General features: G+C 30.1%; 1 protein-coding gene across 1 annotated transcript in view; it reads left to right on the top strand.

Annotated features, from left to right (window-relative positions):
* The window catches only part of LOC132924279 (nephrin-like), a 49802-nt gene extending 30935 nt beyond the window's left edge, over window positions 1–18867 (top strand). Inside the window, exons 9-20 of the mRNA XM_060988483.1 lie at window positions 918–1054; window positions 1992–2145; window positions 4897–5202; window positions 9346–9615; window positions 9980–10261; window positions 10467–10639; window positions 11629–11845; window positions 14604–14798; window positions 15098–15274; window positions 15522–15658; window positions 15852–16038; window positions 16597–18867. Of these exons, the coding sequence (XP_060844466.1) occupies window positions 918–1054; window positions 1992–2145; window positions 4897–5202; window positions 9346–9615; window positions 9980–10261; window positions 10467–10639; window positions 11629–11845; window positions 14604–14798; window positions 15098–15274; window positions 15522–15658; window positions 15852–16038; window positions 16597–17003 (2642 nt within the window). The 3' untranslated portion in view covers window positions 17004–18867. The remainder of the gene's footprint in view (window positions 1–917; window positions 1055–1991; window positions 2146–4896; window positions 5203–9345; window positions 9616–9979; window positions 10262–10466; window positions 10640–11628; window positions 11846–14603; window positions 14799–15097; window positions 15275–15521; window positions 15659–15851; window positions 16039–16596) is intronic.
* The last annotated feature ends 4210 nt before the right edge of the window (window positions 18868–23077 follow it).

Genomic DNA, 23077 nt, shown 5'->3' with positions numbered 1-23077 from the left:
TTTGCCGAAGTTATTAGTGAGCCAGTGCGGTTTGACTGCGCTTTTATAATATCATTATTATTTTATGACATGTGTGTGTTGGTGAAAACGAAACGAAAACACATTTGTTAATAATACGAGTAATCTAACGTATAATAGCGCGGCCAGATGTGAAGAAAACGTTAAAACAAACGGATATGCGTATGTACAAATATGTCATATAATCAAAGATTGTGTAGTGAAGTCACACGTATATTGAATTACACGCTCAAATGGTCTAGTGCAGTACTCCTGTAGATATTGAATATCCGTTGACCTATTAATTTCATCCGTCAAAAATCGGTATACAAATATCGTATATCCAGATGATGGTGTGAATTAAACTTAACGTAGTATACCTATAATACCTGTGTACCGTAATTTATCATTAGTATACCGAAGTCCAGTGAAAAATCACGAACGCAAAGGTTTACGACGAATTCGCAGTTCATGTACCTACCTAATAGGCGATGCCAATTATTATTCACTTATCGACAGCCGAAAAAATATTATGCGGAGCAATATTTTGTAGAATATTATTTCTTTTCTTTTTCAATACGCATCCGTATCGAATGTTTTAATGACGAACACAACGCACAGACGTTTTGGAGAGAGTCGATTTTTAAATATATACACGAAATAATTAAAAGAAAAACAGAAAAATAATGTATATTATATTTTCTATAAAAAGTTTGATTCGATAAAATTATCGTTTTAACGTGTCGGCGATTTACAAGAATAAATGTACTTTCGTGTTTACATCAAATACAGAAGTCCAGCAGAGAGTTTTTTTTTTTATTATTATTAACAGGCGTTCGTAATTTTGACGCCGCAAGTTTTATACTTATTAAATATTAAAAATTATAATAATAAACTGTTATATTTTTCTAACGTTTTAGACCCGCCCGGAGCGCCGATCATAATCGACCATTCGTCTGGTAATCCAATTCCATCGGGAAATGTACACAGAATAACTTGTCTATCTACTGGCGGCCATCCACTGGCTTCGGTCACTTGGTTTAAAAACGATAAAAAGGTACTGTGTGATATTAAATTAATTTAAATTAGTTACCGTCATAACCGTTAATAATTTTTGAATTGTAATTTGTAACATATATCATTCAAGTATTATTCATGTATCATTTCGTGTGAGTGTGACTGTACTCTGTATATATTATTATAATATTATATTCGGAGAATCGAAGTACCTATATAGCTGTGAAATTGAATTCACACCATTAATAATAAATACTATTGTAAATGATTCAAAAGAAATAAATATGTAGTAGAAGGTATAACATAAATACCGCGAGTCGGACGAAAACCTATTTCATCAATTAATTGAGTCAATTATTTAAAATGACTTCATATAAGGAATACTTTATGAGAACGACTATATCGGATACTAAGTATTTTATACAGAAAAAATCCAAGCACATTGTATAATATAATATTGTGAAATCGGAAAAAAGATAATATTTCATATCGAGAAATAATACTACATAGATAACAAAAAAATTCTAAGATACGATTCGAACCAAAGTAACAAAATATTCTTGATTGTGTCGTGATTACATCATACGGCCAATAACTTATGTGGGCTATGATTGTATTAAAACGTCAAACAATTTGAATCATTATAATTTATGCTAATTAACTATTAATAGAAAAAGCAAGAATCGTTCAATTAAACATAAATAATAGAATATAAGCTAAAAGATTTCCCCGTAAGTAAAAATTAAAAATATTTGTTATTTATTTTATAATATTCAGAAAATATATCGTAATATAATATTATAATGACGATGTACAACGTATTAATATAATTAATTATAATTCATAACGTTATAAAAAAAATATTTAATGAAAAAGTAATGAATAAAATGTAATAATAAAAATATAGTTAAAATGTAACAGATGTGTAATATATTGTTTGTTTAGAATATTAAATTTGATTGTTTTTGATTCTTTAGGTACATTCAATTGTAACAAATGGGGAAAATTCGGTTTCGGCTGAATTGGCATTCGTGGTCAATTATACGGATAATGATGCTACTTATAAATGTGAAGTGACTCATCCGGCTTTAACGGTTCCTTTGATGAAAACGCAGAAACTCAAAGTTCTATGTAAGATCAACTATATTCACTGAGATAATACAATATTATTATGACATATTATTATTATTTATTACGGAAAAAAACTCAATATGCGTGTATTAATTGTACTGATTGAAAAAATTAAAACGAAATCACTCGTCGGTAAGTGTTGACGGGGAAAATGTTTATAATAGTCGGACCATAAGGCGAAAAAATACGTCGAGACTCGAGAATATTATCGAATCACGATAATGTTTCTCGTGCATTAATTATTTATGTTTTCCGAATACTTAGCATACAATAATTGAAAGTTGACGTGTACGCTAATTAATCGTGACGTTCTACTAACAAGATTCAATAAGTAATTATAATTTTAATTTTTAACACAGACTTACGAGGGACGTTAATATAAGATAATATTAAACGCTTCGGAGTCCGTTGTGTTATAGTTCGTATACGTCTCGCCGTCGGAAAATCGGACTTGTGAGGGGGGAGGGGGGGGGGAGGAAACAGAAATGTTTTAGAAATCGTTTTTTACGATATTGTCCCCAAAAACGCGCACGTTTGTCGAGAAAAATAATACTCGTTTATACGGCGGCGTAGGTAGAGGCACTCCACTCGGTATAACTTATATTATATTCGCCCCGCTTTGAATGTGTACAAAACTCGACGGACGGTCGCGGTACCGCCCACTTACGAAATTAAATTTGAATAACAAAAGCAGAAAAACGTTCGGTCGTAATATAATTATAATAATATCGTACTATATTCGTCGTCGCGCCGCGGCCGCCCTACGCGAGAAAAACAAATCGCCAGCGATCCGATTCGATAGCGGACCGATGCAGTTTTTGTCATCGCGTTACCCGCAGAGTTGTATAGGCTGCATCGGTTATTATAGGACATATTATTATTATTATTATTATTATCCCGTTTCGCCGTGTGCACGGGCGTCTTTACACAATATAATTATTTCAATATGTCATCCAGACGATTACCTAAGTGCGCGCACACCCAATCTCGACGAGTCGCGTCCGGTGTGTGTGCACCTCTCGAAGAATATAACCAACACACCGCCGCCGCCGCCGCGTTCGAGTGTACCTACACGGCGTGAACACACACACACACACACACACACACTCGCGCATAATACGCGTCGCGGGTCGAGTGCGCCTACTGTTTGGTCTATATTATATTATTATTGAATTCGAGTTGCACTCGTCCGATCACGCGAAACGACATAATAATAATAATAATAATAATAATAATAAAATATATTGTTTAGATTATCGAGATCGTATATAATACGTATAATATTATCGCGCGAAAGCGGAAAGCGCCCACTCTCGGCCACTTATGTGTACGGCGCAGATCGACACGTGGGGGTACATATATCTGTTTACAGCCACCGCTCTCCGCGGCGGCGCCCACTCGCACACCTCGCCGACTTGTCGAAATCTTCGCCGATATTAAAATAATAATAATATTCACTCGTCGAAGAACTCTTTCGAAACTACTACGATAATAATAATAATAATAATAATATCACAACTATTATATTATGTCGTCGTAAAAACTATTACACGTCGTTATTGTGCAGGTGTGATAATATTATTGCTAATTGTTGTCGCGACGGTTATTAGCCGATGCTGATGCTGCGCGTTATAATAAATTACAGTAAACGTTTCGGATAACGGCGCGACCGGACGTTCGAAAACCAATAAAAACCCAATATTTAAATCACCTTGTTACGTCTTATAGTATTAGTTATACTGTGCACTTGCGTCGCATCGACGACGTGAACGTCCCGAGCTACGGCTTTACTGGCATGGTATCCCTACCAGTTGCGGTAACAGACAGTTCATTATAGCGGTGGGATCGTCGCGTTTCGTTTATATTATATATATATATATATATTACGTATTACCTATATTATTATTACAATTTAACTGGTTGGTTGGTTCGTTCCACAGGTTAACTCAACACGCGATTATTCATTATGTTTTCAACTCGTAAATATTTTATTATATTATGCCTACCGCGTTGTTATTATTGGTCACGGCCGGTACGATTATATTGCAGCGTTACGTTTGACAAAATTAATATCGCACTGTTATAAAGTCGATACTTTTAAATTGCAAAAAAAAAAAAAAATTGGAAATAAATCCTTTTGTGCCACTGACACATTGATCATTAGTACTCTTTGCAAAACGGCGTTCCTGTTATACTATATAGGTGATGTAAGACAATGTTTAAAAAATTAGTTTAATACTATAACGATGTAACTTACATGGATACATTTATTTTAACGCTATTCAAATATTTTTCGAAAATTAATTTTTAAGCCAAAATAATAATATACGTCATTTATAATATAGACGTTTTTTTTAAAAAAAAAAGTAATATTTTTTAATATATATATTTGTAGCTTAACATTTTATTTGTCCATATGAATTAATATTAATTATTGTCTTTGTACAAGTTTTGAGATTTAGATTTTTCTTTAAGTCGTATATTTTAATAAAGCAGCGTTATGCGTGGTTTTTATTGTATAGTTTAAGTTCGTAACAGCCTTAAAGTGTAATTATTATTTAATTTGATTTATAAATTAAACCGCCGTAAGCGTAGCCGGCGCACCGAGTTGTGGTTAAGTTATTATATTTGAAATCGTATTCGATTAGAGGGGTGTTTGATAAAATCAAAACAATTTGATTTTTTACTGGGAATACTCAAAAATAAATTTGGCTAATAATACGATCACGTGCGCATTTTGTTATCTCACAGTTTTACCCGATCACTTGAACATCAAACACGAACCGGTGCACCTGAAACCGGGCGTGCAGGCTACGCTCACGTGTGAGGCGACGTCCAGCAATCCGGCGGTGAAGATGAAATGGTGGCACCAGGGTGTGCAGGTCACCGAGGACGTGTACAGTTTCACCAAGCCCGGGCTACACGGCGGCAAGCTGTCCACCATACAGCTGACCGTGAACGTGACGCCCGAAATGGACGGCAGAGTGTACATGTGCCAAGCCTCCAACACGTTAATGTCCAAGAGCTTAAACAAAGAAGTCACGCTCAACGTATATCGTAAGTACTTATAATACTTAGTATTAAAGTAATATTAAGGCGATGCCATTTGAGTTTTGCGCGGTACCAACATATTATTTTATAATAACGAGGGTAATTGTTTTCACCGCCGAGCTACTTTTTTCCGTCGTAGGAAATGCGCAGGTAAGTCTATATAATATTATTATTATGATAGCTACCTATCTAAATGTATTTTATTCAGCGACACGCGTGTCCGGATGATTATATTAGTAATTTGAGTTATACATTTAAAGTTTTAATGAAAATATGAAAACGTTAACTTTTTTCACGTTTTGTCATTTGAAATTCGATATCGATATAAAATATATATTACATTAGAAATATTTAATCAAAATATGTAAATCTAATATAATGACAACAGGCTATCAATTAAAAATACGTCAAAATAAATGTGAAAACGCTTGTCTTTAGCCTCTAATCAAATTTTATCAAAATGTACATGTAACAACGTGTAAATTTACAATAACTAGTGCGTTGACAACAGTACACGACAGCACTCGTTTCTGAGTACTGCACTTCTGATATAACAAGCAGGTATGACATATTATTATTTAAACAAACTAAATCAACGAACTCACAACTATTATTAATCTATCATATTATTTAGTGTAAAATATGACTCCAAAAATAATGTTAAGCTACAAGATGTAGATCTGGATATAGCGTTTGTTGGATACGGTGGATTTTTTATGTATAAAATACAAATTATCGGTTTTCAAAAAAAAATATTTAAATTTATAACAATCGCGACTCTTGCATACCCCATTAACCTGCAGCGTTTTTGTCATAATTATTTCATTGTTTTTCCTTAAATATATTTTTTGTAAAATTCACTATAATATTGATATTATAACGTTCGATAACTTGTATTAGGTCGAAGACATTGTACGGAATGCACTCAACATCTTCTTAAGATATGTTCTGCTCGTTTTTTCCAAAGAGGAATTAATATTTTCTTTATTTTTAATAAATCCTTCATTTTGAACTTCGACGTATAAAATAGCAAATAGGTTGAACTATATTATGCATTGTATCTATACTTATACCGGTAGTCGAAAACTAGTGAATTAATTTATAATCATTGGTTATAGAATATAGCAAAAATTAAATACATATTGCCTTATAACAGATAGATAAAATTGAAATGTATATATTCTTATATATTTGGTTGACTGATGTATGAAACACTGCTCTTAAATATGTTTTATAATATTTTACGAATCTTTTAACTATATATGTATTTCGTACATAGAAACAATCGAAGAAATAAACTTGAGATAATAGCGTACTCTATGTGGTTCTGATTTCGTCTTAGTAAATTTTAAAATTAAAAATAAAACTAAAACCTGGATGTAGTAGCATCCGTTTTTGATAATTGCCTATCCTTTGAGAGGTGATCGTAAGTGTATAGTTTTCGTGGTTAAACGCATCTTTAATATTCTGAGAATTTAAGCGGAATGTGGATTGTATAAGTTTTACATTTATTTTGTGTCTCTGACATTACTTTTTTAGGAGTAGTAAAAATGCTTTGGTTAAACTTTTAGGACGGTTTAAAATTTTAAAAGCTTATATTTTTAGAAAATTCATTAAAGCCATGAAAATGTACAAACAATTGTGTAGCTTAAAATTTATAAAATTTTTACTCAAAGCTTGAGAATGTAATAGAAGTATATCTTCATAAGTTATCCTTATTAGGATAAAAAAAAATATGTAATAGTAAACTAATTCATTTTAGCGTTTAAAATTAATAATACGATTAGTTAGATATATAACCAATATAACAGAAAAATAACTATCTATCATTTAACGTATTTTCGTTAATATGTTGTAGTATTTTAGAAAATATTAATCGTAAGTGCTTTTTAACTTTTCGCAGTTACGTTTATCATTATTTTCTTTGAATAATGAAAACTTCAAAATATTTAGACCAATTTCAAATAATGTATACAACGAACCTATTTAGTATTTACACGGTTCTACTGTACGTTGGTATTGATTTATGCGTTTATAACAACAATAATATAATATGAAATATTTTAAGCAAAAATTAATTTTAACTTTTACGCTGAACCACTATCACCGCTCAGAATCGTATTTCCTATGTAATAATTTGTTATTCAATTCAAATCAAACATATAAATTACAATTTACGGTGTCCTTTTCAATGATGAAGTTCTCTAAAAATCTACTTTATGTACAGAAAATTGAGCTGTTTTTATCTTATTTTAATTTTAATCGATTTATGTAATATTACTGAAATTCTAAAATTTAACGGGTAAATATAAAATGTCATATTGAAACTTAACTATTTTAATCTTGTTTTCCTACGAACGAAAGTCTAAAAACTCTCTTTTCGCCATAATATTACATGTCACGATGTTTGATACTGAGGTTTACAGACCACTGCACCGAATTTACTACCTACTCTAGTTTTATCCGAAATAATCCATGATCGAATCATGAATGATGGTAACAATACTATTAATAGGATCTGATCAAATACGTGTCGCACAATTGCCTAATACTGATGTCAATATTTTGTACCTATTCTATTTTACTCTCTACTTTTTATACTGTTATTAGTGGCTTAATATTATTATTATTATTTTTTTTTTTTTAATAATATTTATAAAAGTAAACAGACAATTACGCCTATAGACTGCATAATAATATAATATTATATTGATATATTTCATTTCATTTATCTCAACAAACGATTTTATATAAGTTACCAGTGTTTTAAATTTATTGATAATTTACTTTTATAAATTATATATATACGTGTGTGTGTGTGTATAAAATATATATAATATAATAGATAATAGTAAATTGGTTTTAAACTTAAATCCTCTTTTAGATATCGATTTAAAGATATATACATAATAATATGTTAGTATACGAATCCTAAGCGTGCTACTTACATCACTTATTCGAGGGACCAATTCCATGTCACTTTTATCAATCATGAATCGTGGCCTGTCTATGGGAGCCAATTCGGATGCCCAAACCGTTTTATTAGTAACCGAAAATAAAAATAAAAAAAACCCCACCCGATTACTACGTGACTTACGTGGGATTTTATATATACGCCGTAGCGGACAAATTTACTTATCTACAATAATATACTGTATTATTATTTGTATCAGGATTTAAGGGACGACTCACGTCGACCTCGATCACGGTGAAATGTATCATTTTCATTTGAAATCTAAATTGTGGTTACTATTATCTATTTCGCATGAAAAACGTAGTTTCTATTATTACTATAACTCGCATATAAAACGACAAAGGCGAAAATGTTGTATGGTCACATTATACGCACAATATTGTTAAATTTATAATATCAGTGCAACAATAATGCGTACGCAGAATATGCGTGTAAACTACATGGCTTCCGAGTTTTTAAAAATGTTTTCCACTCTAATTATTTAAAACAATTTTTTTTTTTTACTCTAAGTATTTTCGGAAATTTATATTTGTATAATATTATTCAATTGACTATAATTTGTTTTTAAAACCCCTTAGGTTTTCTGCACTCTCTATTTTTATAATTTATTTACCGGCTTCAATAATATTGTTAGCTTACTACCTTCATTTGCTCGATTTTCTCTTTTTATTATTTTTAATTTACGTACTATGACGATGTACGAGTGTAAAACCTTTTTTTACTGTTAAAAGTTTGACCTACATATTTACTGAATCTGCATTGAGCATTTATATAAATCGAATTTTTTAAATACTTGTGATGTTATACGTTATGCCTACTGTTTTAACATAATTTTACCAAATAAATATCAGACAATGAATACCAATTATTACAAAAAAAAAAAAACCAACAACGATATTACTTTTGGTAGTTTTTTCATAACTTACATAGATCAAATACTTTTTTATGTTTTATTTATTATTGTACATTGGTTAAAAAAATAAACAAATGAAAAAAAAAAATAATAATAACAGTACATTTCGTTCAGTTATTTCCATCAGCATAATCGATATACCTACTCATTTATATTATTATTATTATACAATCGAAATATTATTGCATTTTGTGCATGTTTAAATCACAGTATCACAATATAAAGGAATGGATTTACAAATATTTAAATAATTATTTTTCAGACAAACCAACTTTTGATTCGTATCCCGACTTAATTACGTACACAGAAGGGGATAACATATTCATCACGCTGCAGGCAAGAGGTCAGCCTTCGCAGATCACTTATAAGTGGTTCAAAAACAACAAACCGTTGTATTCATCACACAACCGGCGTGTACAAGATTCCAATATAAATATTACCGGTGTGTTCCGTGACGACGCTGGAAATTACACCTGCGAGGCGAGCAATACTGAAGGGTTTTCAACTGCTTGGTTCATAATATCAGTAAAACGTAAGCATTTGTGGCGATTGCTATTTTAAACATTTTAAAATCATAGGTAATTGAGCATGTAAAAACAAAAATATATCTATACATTGACCGATCAATGTGATTCATATTTTTAAACTATCTAAATTCTTAATCATTAAATACAATAATATGATTTAAATATTTTTATTTTATATCGTTATAATCATCTTTATAATAATATAATTTATTATAATCGTTATCATTATTATGTTACACTATAATTATTCCAATGCACTTTTCAAACTTATTTAATAGTTTTAACTTTTTAAGATAGTTTTGTTTTAAATTTTATATTTATTTAATTATAGACACTTTAATTTATGCGTATTTTTTTTTTTTTTTTTAGATCGAGCAACTATTACTAATACTTCAAGTGGCGTCACTGTAAGCGTTGGTGAGGACACACAGCTTTCGTGTCGAATAGATGGATTTCCATTAGGTCCGGATCACATAAGTTGGACTCGTCCAAATTTTTTCTTTGACGAACGCACATCAATATTACTCAAAAATTCTACTTCATACTTGACTATTTTAAATGCCACACAATTGGATAGTGGACTATTTTATTGCGTCGTTAACAACGGTATAGGGAACGAATCATCGCAATCTGTAATGTTGATCGTCGAACGTAAGTAACGCTTTTTTTTAATACTCTGAAACCAATACCTACTTAACGCTATAAAGTTGTATTATTATCTCACAAATTTTATAATAATAATAATAATTCAACAAACATAAACCAAGAAAACGAAACTCCTAACCATATTATATGATTAAGAATATTTTATTATTATTTTTTTTTTACCAATTGATTGAAACCGTGTGTGCTACAGATAAACCTGAGATACTAACAATGGAAAATGAATCAAAAACTGCTAGCAATGCTGGTATGTCAGCTAAACTTCATTGTCGAGCAGTAGGCGCTCCAATGATTAGATTTTCTTGGGAACGTGATGGGTCGAACATAACAAGCGTCCCTGATAAATACATTGTGGAACAGAGACAAGTAAATATAATTGCTTTATTATTTAAAAATATATATATATTATATTATATAAATTGCATGCATATTATTAGATCGATAAATCAATATTGCATTGATCTATACAATAGTTATACAGTGAAACTTCCATATAACGAACTTCCATTTTACGAAATTTTTTGTTAAACGAAATATTTTTGAGAACTACGACCTTTATTGTTAATGAATACGTAATTCTATTTAACGAATTCCTCTATATTACGATTTTTTTTGTTGCTTATTCGACTACGTTATATCATGGAAGTTTCACTGTATAATGAAACAAAAACTGTTTTTTAGGGTATTATGAAAATTTGGATATTTTTCAAAATGTTACCTAATGTTTTAATTATATATTAAAAACGAATCAGCAGTATCTATATAATCACTATATTTGAATTTTATTTTTCTTTGATCTAGGTACACGATTCTTATATAATCTGTATAATTATATTATGAATGTACTTAAAAAACTTTTCTTAGAACACTGCTATAGTTCTTTAAATACCTATACTAATAATAAAAACAATAAAAATAAAACAAAAATGTAATCGACAAGTCCTCTATTTTCGAATTCCCCTACGCGATCGTTAGATTTTCTCCAATCACAGTCAAAATATCACACCGTCGTGTAGGCGCATGTTGTATAGTGGTAGGTAGGTAGGTATTACTCGTCTTTAGGTACGGCGTGTCAAGTCAGACGGTACAACAGAGTGTTATATAATAATAATAATAATATATGAACAATACGGTGTAGTACTACTGTGTAGATTACTCGTATAATCCACGACACCGTTGCGACGGCGCTCGGGGGAGCGTAATACGTCGTTACAATAATAATAATAATAATAATAATAATAATAAGAAGAAGAACGAAAATAATCGTCGACGGTCACGTCGTATTATAATACAACGCACGAGTCGTATATGTATAAACTAATAGTAATAATATATTATTGTGCCGCGCGTTTCAGGTGAACGAAACGTTTTACGAGTCGACGCTGACGATACTGCATGTGGACCAGTACAATTACGGCGATTACGTGTGCACCGCGTCCAACAAACTCGGCCGGACGACTTCGGTCAACCGGTTGACCGTCTTCTCGCACCCCGACCCGCCGTATAATGTCCGATTGGCGAACGTCACGCACAACAGAGCGATGCTGACGTGGACCCCCGGATTCGACGGAGGTAAGCGACGACTGATGTTATAACTTACGCGTCTTATAACGATGACGATAATATTATTATTATTACCGCGTGCGAGTGTGATGCACACACGCACGTTGCTGTGTTTCTGTTTTTTTTTTTTTTAATCGATGCGTAGCACGAGTTCTCGATATGTTTGTTTCTGTATCGGCCGGAACGACCGCCAAACTTCCGGAGAAACGATAGTATTAAGACACGAGCCGAAAGTTTCAAATAATTATCGTTTACATATTTTTTTTTATCTGATGTTCGTTCTTTTCATTGTCGCGTCACGCAATGATTATGAGTGTCTACACAACGTTGGCCAATATAATAATAAGTACATATACGGTATTAGGGTGTTAGGCCAAAATTACAATGAAGATATAACGGCATATGCTGTGTAGTTGTAAGAGATACTTTTGAAAAGCATTTTCTTATAAATTCGATAAAAAATAAGTATTCCGATAGTATTTAAATACCACTTAGAGAGAAAAGCATTTCAAATATTTACCGAATACTTACATTCTATTGTTACCGTAAACGGCGTAAACCACATCAATTTGATTTTGTTTTTTTTTTTTTTTCAAACATTTATATTGGTTCGTTTAATTATTGTTATATTTCATAAACATATTTTTTTCAGTGTGCATTCATGAAAAGAGTGTTTTTTTTTTGTCACGAGTACCCTTTTCCCCCGCGATACTAACAAGCTTTCATTCAGTTATAAAGAGTGATTGTATTATTATATTATAGTAGTATGCATAATAACTATATTATAATATACAACTTATTGATGTGCTGGTTGGGACTTATAAATTAAAAAAAGAAAAAAATGATAAATACAAAAGTTTCTAATAATAATATTGTATTTGAAAAGTAATCATTACCAATAATAAAAATATTCTACAAGACTGAGTGTATGATAATATTATACCAATTTCACAATTAATTAGTCTGTCTGTTTGCACGTTTTCCCTCTTTTATGAATTTTATACAGAAGACCAGCACTCCTCAAAGAATCAAAATCATAGTAGACTTATCATTGAAATAGTTATGAGTCAGAGTTGGACAGTTATCAGTTACACGTACAAAAGTTACTTAATTATTAAATTTGTTTATCTTAACTTATAACTTGTAATCAATTACGTAATATTCAAGTGACTTTAAAATATAACTAGTGATTGATTTGATTGTAACTTTAAATGAGAAATACATACAAAGATTATATACAGTGAGCTCCGCTTAATTTGATCACATTGGTTCAGATCATTTTGATTCTATTAACCGGTTGATTCCATAAAACATTTTTTTTTTTTTTATTGATGATTTTATATTTATACGTATAAATACATTTAAAAATACAGCAAAGAAACTATCTATTTTCGATTGTACTTGAGAATCTACTAGTTTCATTTCTCATTGCTTTTTGATAGTAAGTTTTCATTGTTTTTTATGAAAGCTTTTATTGTTTTTATGATTCAAGAGGCTGTATGAGTGACGTAGTATTTGGCGTAAAAATATGAGTAGCAAGATACGTATTGGTTTTATTATTTTTTTATTCCATTTTCGCAAAAATTCGGTAAAAATTACATTAGTCATCCAAGCATTTGTATTAGCGTAATAATCGGCGGGCGATGTCTCTACATCCCAAAAACAACGTGGATTTTTACTTTTATATATAATTGAAGGACGTTTTTTACCCGAACCTATCATGTTTGAAATATTATAAAACCGATATGAATGTTAACAAAAGTGATTCAATTATTCGGTACTTAGTGATTCTAATAAAAGATCAATTTAACATTAGTATAATATAAGATTCTAGTTGGGATTTTCAATTTTGATTTAAATAAATGATTGATTCTATGAACTAGTGATCACATTAAGCGGAACTCACTGTATTTAAACAAGTTATAGATGATCGATATCAATATAATTTGTGCTGAACTTTTTAATAACTCAAATATATAATATAAATAATAAAAAACGATATGAAATTAGCAGTTTATTTTTTAAAAAAATGTCATTATAAATATTGCCTATTATTTTAAAGATTGAACTCATTCGATTACACGTGTTATTTCACACATTGAATCTTCTTATTTTTCCTATTTTCAGTTTTCACTTATATCAATTATTAATAGTATTACATAATAATTACAATAAATACTAGTGTAATAAAATAATCATTATGGTATATCATTAATATTTTATTTTATTTAATAATAATATATATAATACATACATATTAGACTTGCAATATTAGTGAATAAGTTTACTGTCCATACTGTCCATATTATGTAGGCATTTTATTAATTATTCGTGTCAACGTATTAATATACATATAATATAGTTAATCATTTAATATTTGTAAATATTTTAAAATATTTTTCAATAGTTATAAATTTCAATTATTACTAATATACTAATAGTATAATACATTTTTCTCGTGAACTCTTCCTAAAACAAATGTTTAGTAGTGTTATTATTGTATTGAAAACATAAGCATAAACAATTTAATAACTTATAACTTCAACTGTAACTTGTAACCAGTTATACATTTCCAAAGTACTTATCTAATATTTGGTAACTAAATACACGATAATAGTGTAACACGTAACTTGTAAAGTTGTAACCAATTACAATTAATCGAGTAACTTACCCATATCTTGGTATGAAATTTGACATAGCAGTCATTAATTTTATTTAATAAAATAATTTATAATAATTTTTGTGGACTAAATTTTCGTTTGTTTAGGTGAACCGGTTACGTACCGTATTCGGTTCCGAGCATTCGACAACAAAATGTACCGGTATGAGGACCTAGGAAACGAAACCCATCACACGATCATCGGACTCGAACCATCAACGACGTATTTGTTCAGCATCATGGCCCGTAACATGTATGGAGACAGTTCTTACGTGTCCCAGAGTCTTAAAGTAACCACAACAAGTACGTAAAGTATTAGATAACATCGTTAAATATATATTTTAAGTATAGGTTAGAAACTTTATAGGTACACCTATTTGTATGTAAACTAGTTATAGACTATAGTATAAAATAGAATTCACCCCATGTGCACCAATCGTAAGTAAATATTTATATGATGTGATACGATAATGTTGTAATAATTTTGTGTGGTATTTAACATCGATAGTATTTAGCATATATTCAAACGTGATATTACGATAGAACACATGGTCATTGCAATCGCTTTGATTCGAAAATAACTGTTGATCTTATGTTTACAGAGGAAAATGTGCAAACAAAGCCCGATTCGAATCAAGAGAAGCCGGTTGATGATCAAGGAATGCGCATCGTGTTTACTTTCTTGGGAGTTTTTGGTGGTATTTTAATACTCATCAGCATATTTATTGTGTCGTATTGCATACACAGGCGTCGTAATGTTAACAAACAAATAAACAACGGTAAGTTTGATTAATATTATATTACTCACAACATGATCTATCGGGAGAGATTTCGAAAATTGTATGCTCCTCATCGGATATCCATAACCGTAGTGATGAACAATTTTAGCCTGCTCATTTTTTTCCCTGCTCTTTTTACTATAGATCTTTAAACAACAGGTTGCTACCCCGTAATAGTTGTTAATTTATTAATTACCTACTTATTTAATGCGACGATTCATATTAAAATGTTCCCGTTACTTTACAGAAAACAACGATTCTAGTAGCAAAACTCCTACCATAGAAATGTATGCACCGAATACCTATAACGGTGGATACGAAGAAAACTTAAGCTCAATTTCAGCCAAATCGGAAACCTATTCAAATGTTTCTCCGGATTATAACGTAAGTACAAACATAATAATTTTAAATTATCAGGCTTATGGGAGTGTATGTTAGGTTAATAAATAATAAAAAAAAAATGCATTCACAACAAACTTACAACGTGGTGGGGGGGGGGGGTGCATAGATTAAAACAATTTAAATACAAATTTTACGGCTATAACGGAAACTGAAATAAACGTAACACTGTTTACAGGACGATCAACAGCAAAAGTCTGCCGAACAATCGTATTTGATCGAACAGATCGATTATCCTTTCATCAACGATTGCGATCATCCCCTACAGCCACACGTTCAATACGGCGGTGCTCTAAGTATGAGCTCTGACCAATCAACGCAACACTACAATATGCACGAAAACACAAACGACAGAAGAAATATCGGTAAATTGAGAAAATGTTAAACCTTCCACTAACCGCCACATAATATAATATACGTATATTTTAAAGCCTTCAAAACAGTCCTTAAATCTGTCTTCGCACGGACGGAGTCTTACATTATTATAGTACCTACCATAAAAATATATATATATTTTATATATTCTATATGATTGTATATGATATAATATAATATATATATATATATAAATAATATACATACATACATCACGCTTGAACTAATAATATGGTTTCGGTTTACGCATATATAACACGGCACAACGCAGCAATAGTAATAACAATAATATATTACGATGATAACGATAATAATATCTCACATTGACGATATTGTATTATCGTTATAATTGTTTAGTACTACACACGTGCAGTAATGGCACGTTTCGATTAACCTATCGTCACAAAATGTGTTGTACGTTGTGATAATATAAACACACGACGTGTTGGCTCTAGCTAGCGACACAAATCTGCGAAAAAAAAGACATAAAAAAACAAACGAACAAACAAATTGACCGAAACAATATTGGCTCATCGTGTGTGTTGCAGAGAATCGGACTTCCCACCTACACCACCACCATCACCTCCACCACCTCCACCAAAACCAACAGCATCCACAGCATCAGCAGCAGCAACAGAATCAGCATAATATTCATCATCATCTCCATCCTCAGCAGCAGCAGCAGCAGCAGCAGCAGCACCACCTCCTACACCATCATCAGCAACCTCACCATGCCGCGCCGGGCGTACCCACTGCTCGGGCCGTGCCGTTACCACCGATTTTGCACAACCGACCGGTGCCACCTCCGACGATACCGCCAATGGTCAGCAAGCTCAACTATTACTCGCCGCCGCCCCCACCGCCGCCGCCGCCCGACGTCACGGTGTTCTCGTCGCAAAACGTCCTCACCACTTTCGCACACAAACCGGACGAGACGGAAGGACACTTGGTCTGAGTCCGACGTTTCCGCTCAAACCCGCCCGCCCGCCCGTCTGCCGCACCACCGCCGCCGCCGCCGCCGACATACAGCGAATTTCCTGTCATACGAATTGCGTGCGATTCGTTCGACGCTGAAATTCGTCGGAAACCCAACCCACACGAAATATAATATACAGTTATCCCAATCGGGTCACTCTGTTCACGCCGGAAAAGGCGATCCCCTCTCCCCTATTTGCACGATCTAAATAGAAACCTTGGAGCTGCATACGACTGGCGCGACGCTTGTACCTATTATAAAATGGGATGGACGGATAGCAATATTCGTGTTTGGCCACGACCTTCGTTTTCGTTTTTAATAACAAAATAATGAGCTACCCGAAAAATGTACATAATAAAATTCTGTTTGCCCGAAACCTTTTACGATAAACTTAGTCTGTGGGTGGATCCTCGATGGAGCGGTTAGTGGTAACCTGCAGTACCCACGTGTTATTATTATTATTATAGCTATTCGCTTTCTGCATGCTTTTACTCCTTTCATATAATATGAGACTCAGTGTTTGTCAATTACTCGTTATTCGGCTACCGTTTAATTTTATTACTATATGATATTCGTGAACCTAATACCTATTAAAAATGTAAGGTTTACTCGTTAGTCATGAATGTAATTAATTTGTGTTGTTGAAATTGTTAAAAAGTCGAAAATTCAAATATTTTAAACATATTATATATATAAAAAAAAAAATAGTATAATTATTATATAATTTAGGAATCAAATATTAATCGTCACCTTAAACTGCATTGGAAATTTGCATTCAAGAGGATGAGAAGTTTTGTTATAAACTTATAAAGTATGTAGTAAGGAATTGTCTATTATTATCTGTTAACTGATATTATAAAAAAAAATTTCCAATTTTCCGACATCATTCATATGATATTATTGTGTAAGTGTGTCTCCCCCTGACGAGATTTGTTCGGTTAAATGTGAAAACTTCATCACCTGTAATAATAATATTATTATTATTATTTATATATTATAAACATATAAAATAATATCATTTATATAATATGTATAAAGCATTATATATTGGTATATATATTCTAGTCACGAATAAACATTTTTAGCTTAGATATTATTATATACTTAAACAACGTGTGCGTTTATTATTTACACATAAATGTAAGGTTTGAAACAAATATATAATATATAATACGCGTATACTCATATAATATACCAAAAGACGATTTCTTAAAATAATAGTTTGTGCCACCAACAAATGAAGAGATTATTCACTATCGACTCATGTAGGAATTACGTCAAATACTTATGCAAATCTTAAAGCGTTGGTTGCCACTTTATTTTATGCTCTTCTACAATTACTTATTGTGATCTCGAAAAGATGTAAAATTGTTTTATTTTAACTAGTCTTTTAAGTCTATATAACTATTATAAGCGCACCGAAAATGTTGGTTGACTGAACCGTGTTTTTTTTTTTAACCTAAAATAGCTTTTCATTAAATTATTCATACAACAATTTATTAATTAGCTATTATATTTTGTTTTATTTTTCATTTACTACATTAAGACTTCAATGTGTATGTATTCTTTACTACAATTTTCTTGCTATTGAGTTTCGTTAAGTTTTTGTTTTCATTTAAACACTTAAAAGTAAGTAAAGCATATTATTATGATGTACCTATTATATTAAGTTCTTTACACGCTTATGTATATGCCTATTGACTATAAATATATATGAGTTTATATTGTTTAATAAATTCATCTACCTACCTACATCATATAATTGTACAATTTATTTTTAAGTTTATTCATTATTTAAATAATAATTCTTATGTAGAATAAAGATAATGTAAAAAGAGTCAAATATATGTTGTTGTAATTTATTTCATCCTTTTTAATAAATAACCTAACTCAAGGTGGTTTTGGTATAAAAAAAAATACAGAGAAATTAAGCTGTCTAAATATGTATTAGTCGTAGTTCATGAGACCATTTCAATTACATTTAATATCGCATTATAGATTATGTTCAGCGCAGTTTTCACACTTTTATGTAAATAATTGTAAGATTGGAAGTTATACTTTTTTATTTTAGATTTATTTTAAAACAGTTTGTAGTTTTGGGTTCCAAAATAATAAATTTAATATTTGAAGTCATTGGATAATATTTACTGAACTAAGTAAATTCAAATATTTATCGTCAACAATCTTTACTTTAAATGTATTTTACGAGCACGAAATATTTTTAAAAATGCATCGCATATATAAATGCGTAGGAAACCTATTATATATTACGTTTAATGAAATCTATATATATATTTTTTTTTTCTATAGATCCGACTTCTTTCATACTCATTTCTATATGAAAATATTGGTTTGAATTTAAACTAATAATACAAAACTGGCTTCTCTGAGACGATCGTCGGAAAGAGACAAGTCACAAACTCCAGACTCGTACTCTGACCGTGTTTCAATGATAATATCATCAAAAATCACCTATAGTTGTGACATCTTAAAACTTTTACAAACAAGTTAAATAATAATAATAAATGTATATTTTACATCCACTTTCATTTCTGTTTGAATTTAAAAAACATCAAAAGAGCTAGGTCAGGCTATTTTTATCCGTCTCGAAAAATATTGCATTCAACGTATACATTTCATAGTAAGTAATAATATCACTTGAGACATGAATAAAGTTACCGAGAAAAAAAAACACAAAATAAAAGTAGTGGTAACATGCACACACAGTGATATTTCATATAACTATTATTATTATTATTATTATTATTATTATTAAATATTTTTTTTTTCATTTACAACTTTTTTTTTTAATGTTACGTAAATACACCGCACTTATAAGTCTACACATGAAATATGTATAAAGTTAATAATATTTAAATTTATGACGAAAAAAAAATACAAAGTGTTGAGTGTTGGACATTTTTTTTCAGTAGGTAGGTACGTAAATGAAAATTAAGAGACTACACTTAACAATTACAATTACATCTGATAATATAATATAATGTGAAACATATAATTTAGAGACAATAATTAAATGATCATAAAATATATATTTTTACGAGTCTTAAGTAAAATAATATTTTAAAACTATTTTTTATTTTTTTAAGAATTTAAACTTGAATAATTTATTTTAAAAATTATTTTATTTTATTAAATATGTGTTTACTTGTATGCGGTATACCTAAGCTAAATAAAATATTTTCTGGTTTGTTTTGAAGTTCATTTTCAAACATTTATTATGGTATACTATATGCACTAGCTTTTGAAAACTATTGTGATAGCATTCGCTACCAAGTTTTAAGGAGTTCTTTAAATTAAAGTTATGCATTAATTTTTTTATGTACATAATTACCTCTTTAAAGTTTGAATTGGGGCAAAATATATCGGGTTCATGAATCATAACGTATTATATTTAACCTTTTTTTAGTTCAATTTTCAAAATTTTAGTTTCGAATACTTGAAATGTTAATTCACAGTTAATGATATCATACTATAACTATATTTTGAGAATCTAAAAAACCGTTTTTCTCAATTTTTTTTACGAGCACTTAAAAATTGGAAAACTACATAAATACTAAAAAAAAACAGAGTTCCTCTAAGAATATTTTTAAATTGCAATGATTTATCATTTTTTAACAAATTTAAAATAATACAAAACTTTGTTGCGTCGATATGAGTGAGATGATATTATAAGTTCTCAACACTGTACATCAGCGGTTCCCAAACTGTGCACCGCGGTCTACATAAAATTGGTTATCAATGAGTATTTTTTTTGTTTTGTTTTACGTGTTATTCACAGCAGGGCACCGTGGCTAAATTGGGTCCAAAAAATGGAACCGCGGAAAAAAAATTTTGGAAACCGCTGCTGTACATTATCTGTGTCCTATACAACTGTCTTTGTACATAATTAAGTGTATATTTATTTCAAACGTTTGGAAATAAATTCTACCATACGTTTTGAGACATATTAAAAATGTATTATATTGTGTCATAATATAAAATAAACGAAGCAAGAGATATAAATTCAGTAATAATTAATAAGCATAATAAATCGTGAGCCGAGCCATAATACTTAGTTTCTGATCTTATTTATTAAGTGTTCCTAAAATTATTATTATTATATATATATATATATATATATATCAACTGAACATAAAAAATAAAAATAAAAACTAAGAATTCTATGAAATAAAGTGGAGAATATACACTTTTAATGGAAATGTATTTACATAAAATTATTTTTTTTAACTATTAAATCACTATCAATTAATTAAATGTTTACTGATTGTTAGTGTTACTCAGAAATATTTTATTCAAATTGAATTTAATATAAACATTTATAAGTTGTGCAAAATTGGAAAAAAAATAATTTTGCAATTATATATTAATTACAAAAATTATAAAATTAAAAAAGGAAAAAAACAGTGTTTTTAAAGTTTTTTCCATTATTCAATAACTTGTCATTCTTTAATAATTTACAATTTAAAAATTAATAAAATTGACCATTCGAAAATATCTTAATACATCTTGGCATTCAATAGAAAATTGATACGTCATATGCATCGATTAAATAAAGTGATCTGATCCAAAAGCTGATAACCAGAAACCACCATAACCATAATAGATAATAAAATAATCATACTAACGAAATTTACAATAGACGAGCGAACGGAGAAAAAACAAAACTATGCACAATTCGAACAATTATAAACACATAATTATTTATCAATAAATTAAAGAAAGAAGATGAAATTTCAATGTATTTGATATATTTAATTTTTTTTTTACAACATAAGTAGGAGGTATTCGAATTAACCGAAAAATTAACATAAATAGAATTGTTTTTGTGTCTAGAGTTTCCGAAAGTTTACATTGCATATGTAATATGCAATATTATTGTTAATTGGAATAAAAGTTTTACTCCACCACCAGTTATTTAGATACAATACTTTAAGGTTTATTTCCATTAGTATATAGACGGCTGTCATTCTTAGTTATGTATACAATTTTATCAAACTTTACTGTTCACTTTGCTAAAAATTCATCAATACAAAATATTTTATTCAATTTATTTTGTCCTGTTTTGTTGAATAAAACATAAAACTATAAAATAGTCATTTTGTTACACTAATTTTTTATATTGAATTAATTTTTCGAGTTTTAATAACAGAAAACGAATAAGAGATATGCATTAAATGTTTTTCATTATTTTGTTAAATACGGACATAATATTTCTTATCTGATGTATTTTATGTAAAATAAATTCAAAAAGTGATGGAATGAAAGAACTCTATATAAATTCGTGGTATATTACTTGAAGGTTAAGTTACAAAGATCCTTAAAATCCAATAATATTTATACTTTACAATTGTTATTTGCAGTGTACCCAAAGATTTACTATTTATATATACACATATATATATATATATGTGTGTGTGTGTGTGTGTGTGTGTGTGTGTGTGTGTGTGTGTGTGTGTAATGAAACCACAAACCGTAATAATCATTCGGTATTAGACCGTACTATTTTGTATATATCCGTTTGCCAAAGTCAATCAGTTTAAGCCCGTCATTCGAACGTTGTCCAAGAGCCGTCGTAAAAATCACGGTTTTACCGATGTAACTTTTTCGCAACACGTATAGATATACAATAGTCGCATTTTTTTTTTCTTCGGTAGTCAATAAAGACGTCTATTGTGCAATTATGTCGTGCACGATAGCATTTCAATGCCATTATTGTAATCAGATTTAACCTGGACTTTTTTTAGGCTCAATTATATTTTTACCTAAATGTTTTTTTTTTCAAATGTGTATTGCTTTTCTCAGAGCTTTAGTCGTGAGACACATGGAATCAATCTTACTTTCCTGATATCAACCGTATAACATAATATTGCTATACATAACAGTGGATTTTCAGATCTTCAGCGAAAAAAAAAAACCAAATATGCTGCTTTGTTGTTTAGTTTTTTATATTTATAGAATTTAATTAATTGTTGCTCAACCAAAAATAGATTTTATTCTTAGGAGGTATACTGTGCTAGTGAGTCTTGACATGA

This window comes from Rhopalosiphum padi, chromosome 3 (genome assembly GCF_020882245.1).
Source record: "Rhopalosiphum padi isolate XX-2018 chromosome 3, ASM2088224v1, whole genome shotgun sequence".
Lineage (NCBI taxonomy): Eukaryota > Metazoa > Arthropoda > Insecta > Hemiptera > Aphididae > Rhopalosiphum > Rhopalosiphum padi.
The sequence above is the reverse complement of the archived record's forward strand: the minus strand, read 5'-3'. Positions and strand labels throughout refer to the sequence as shown.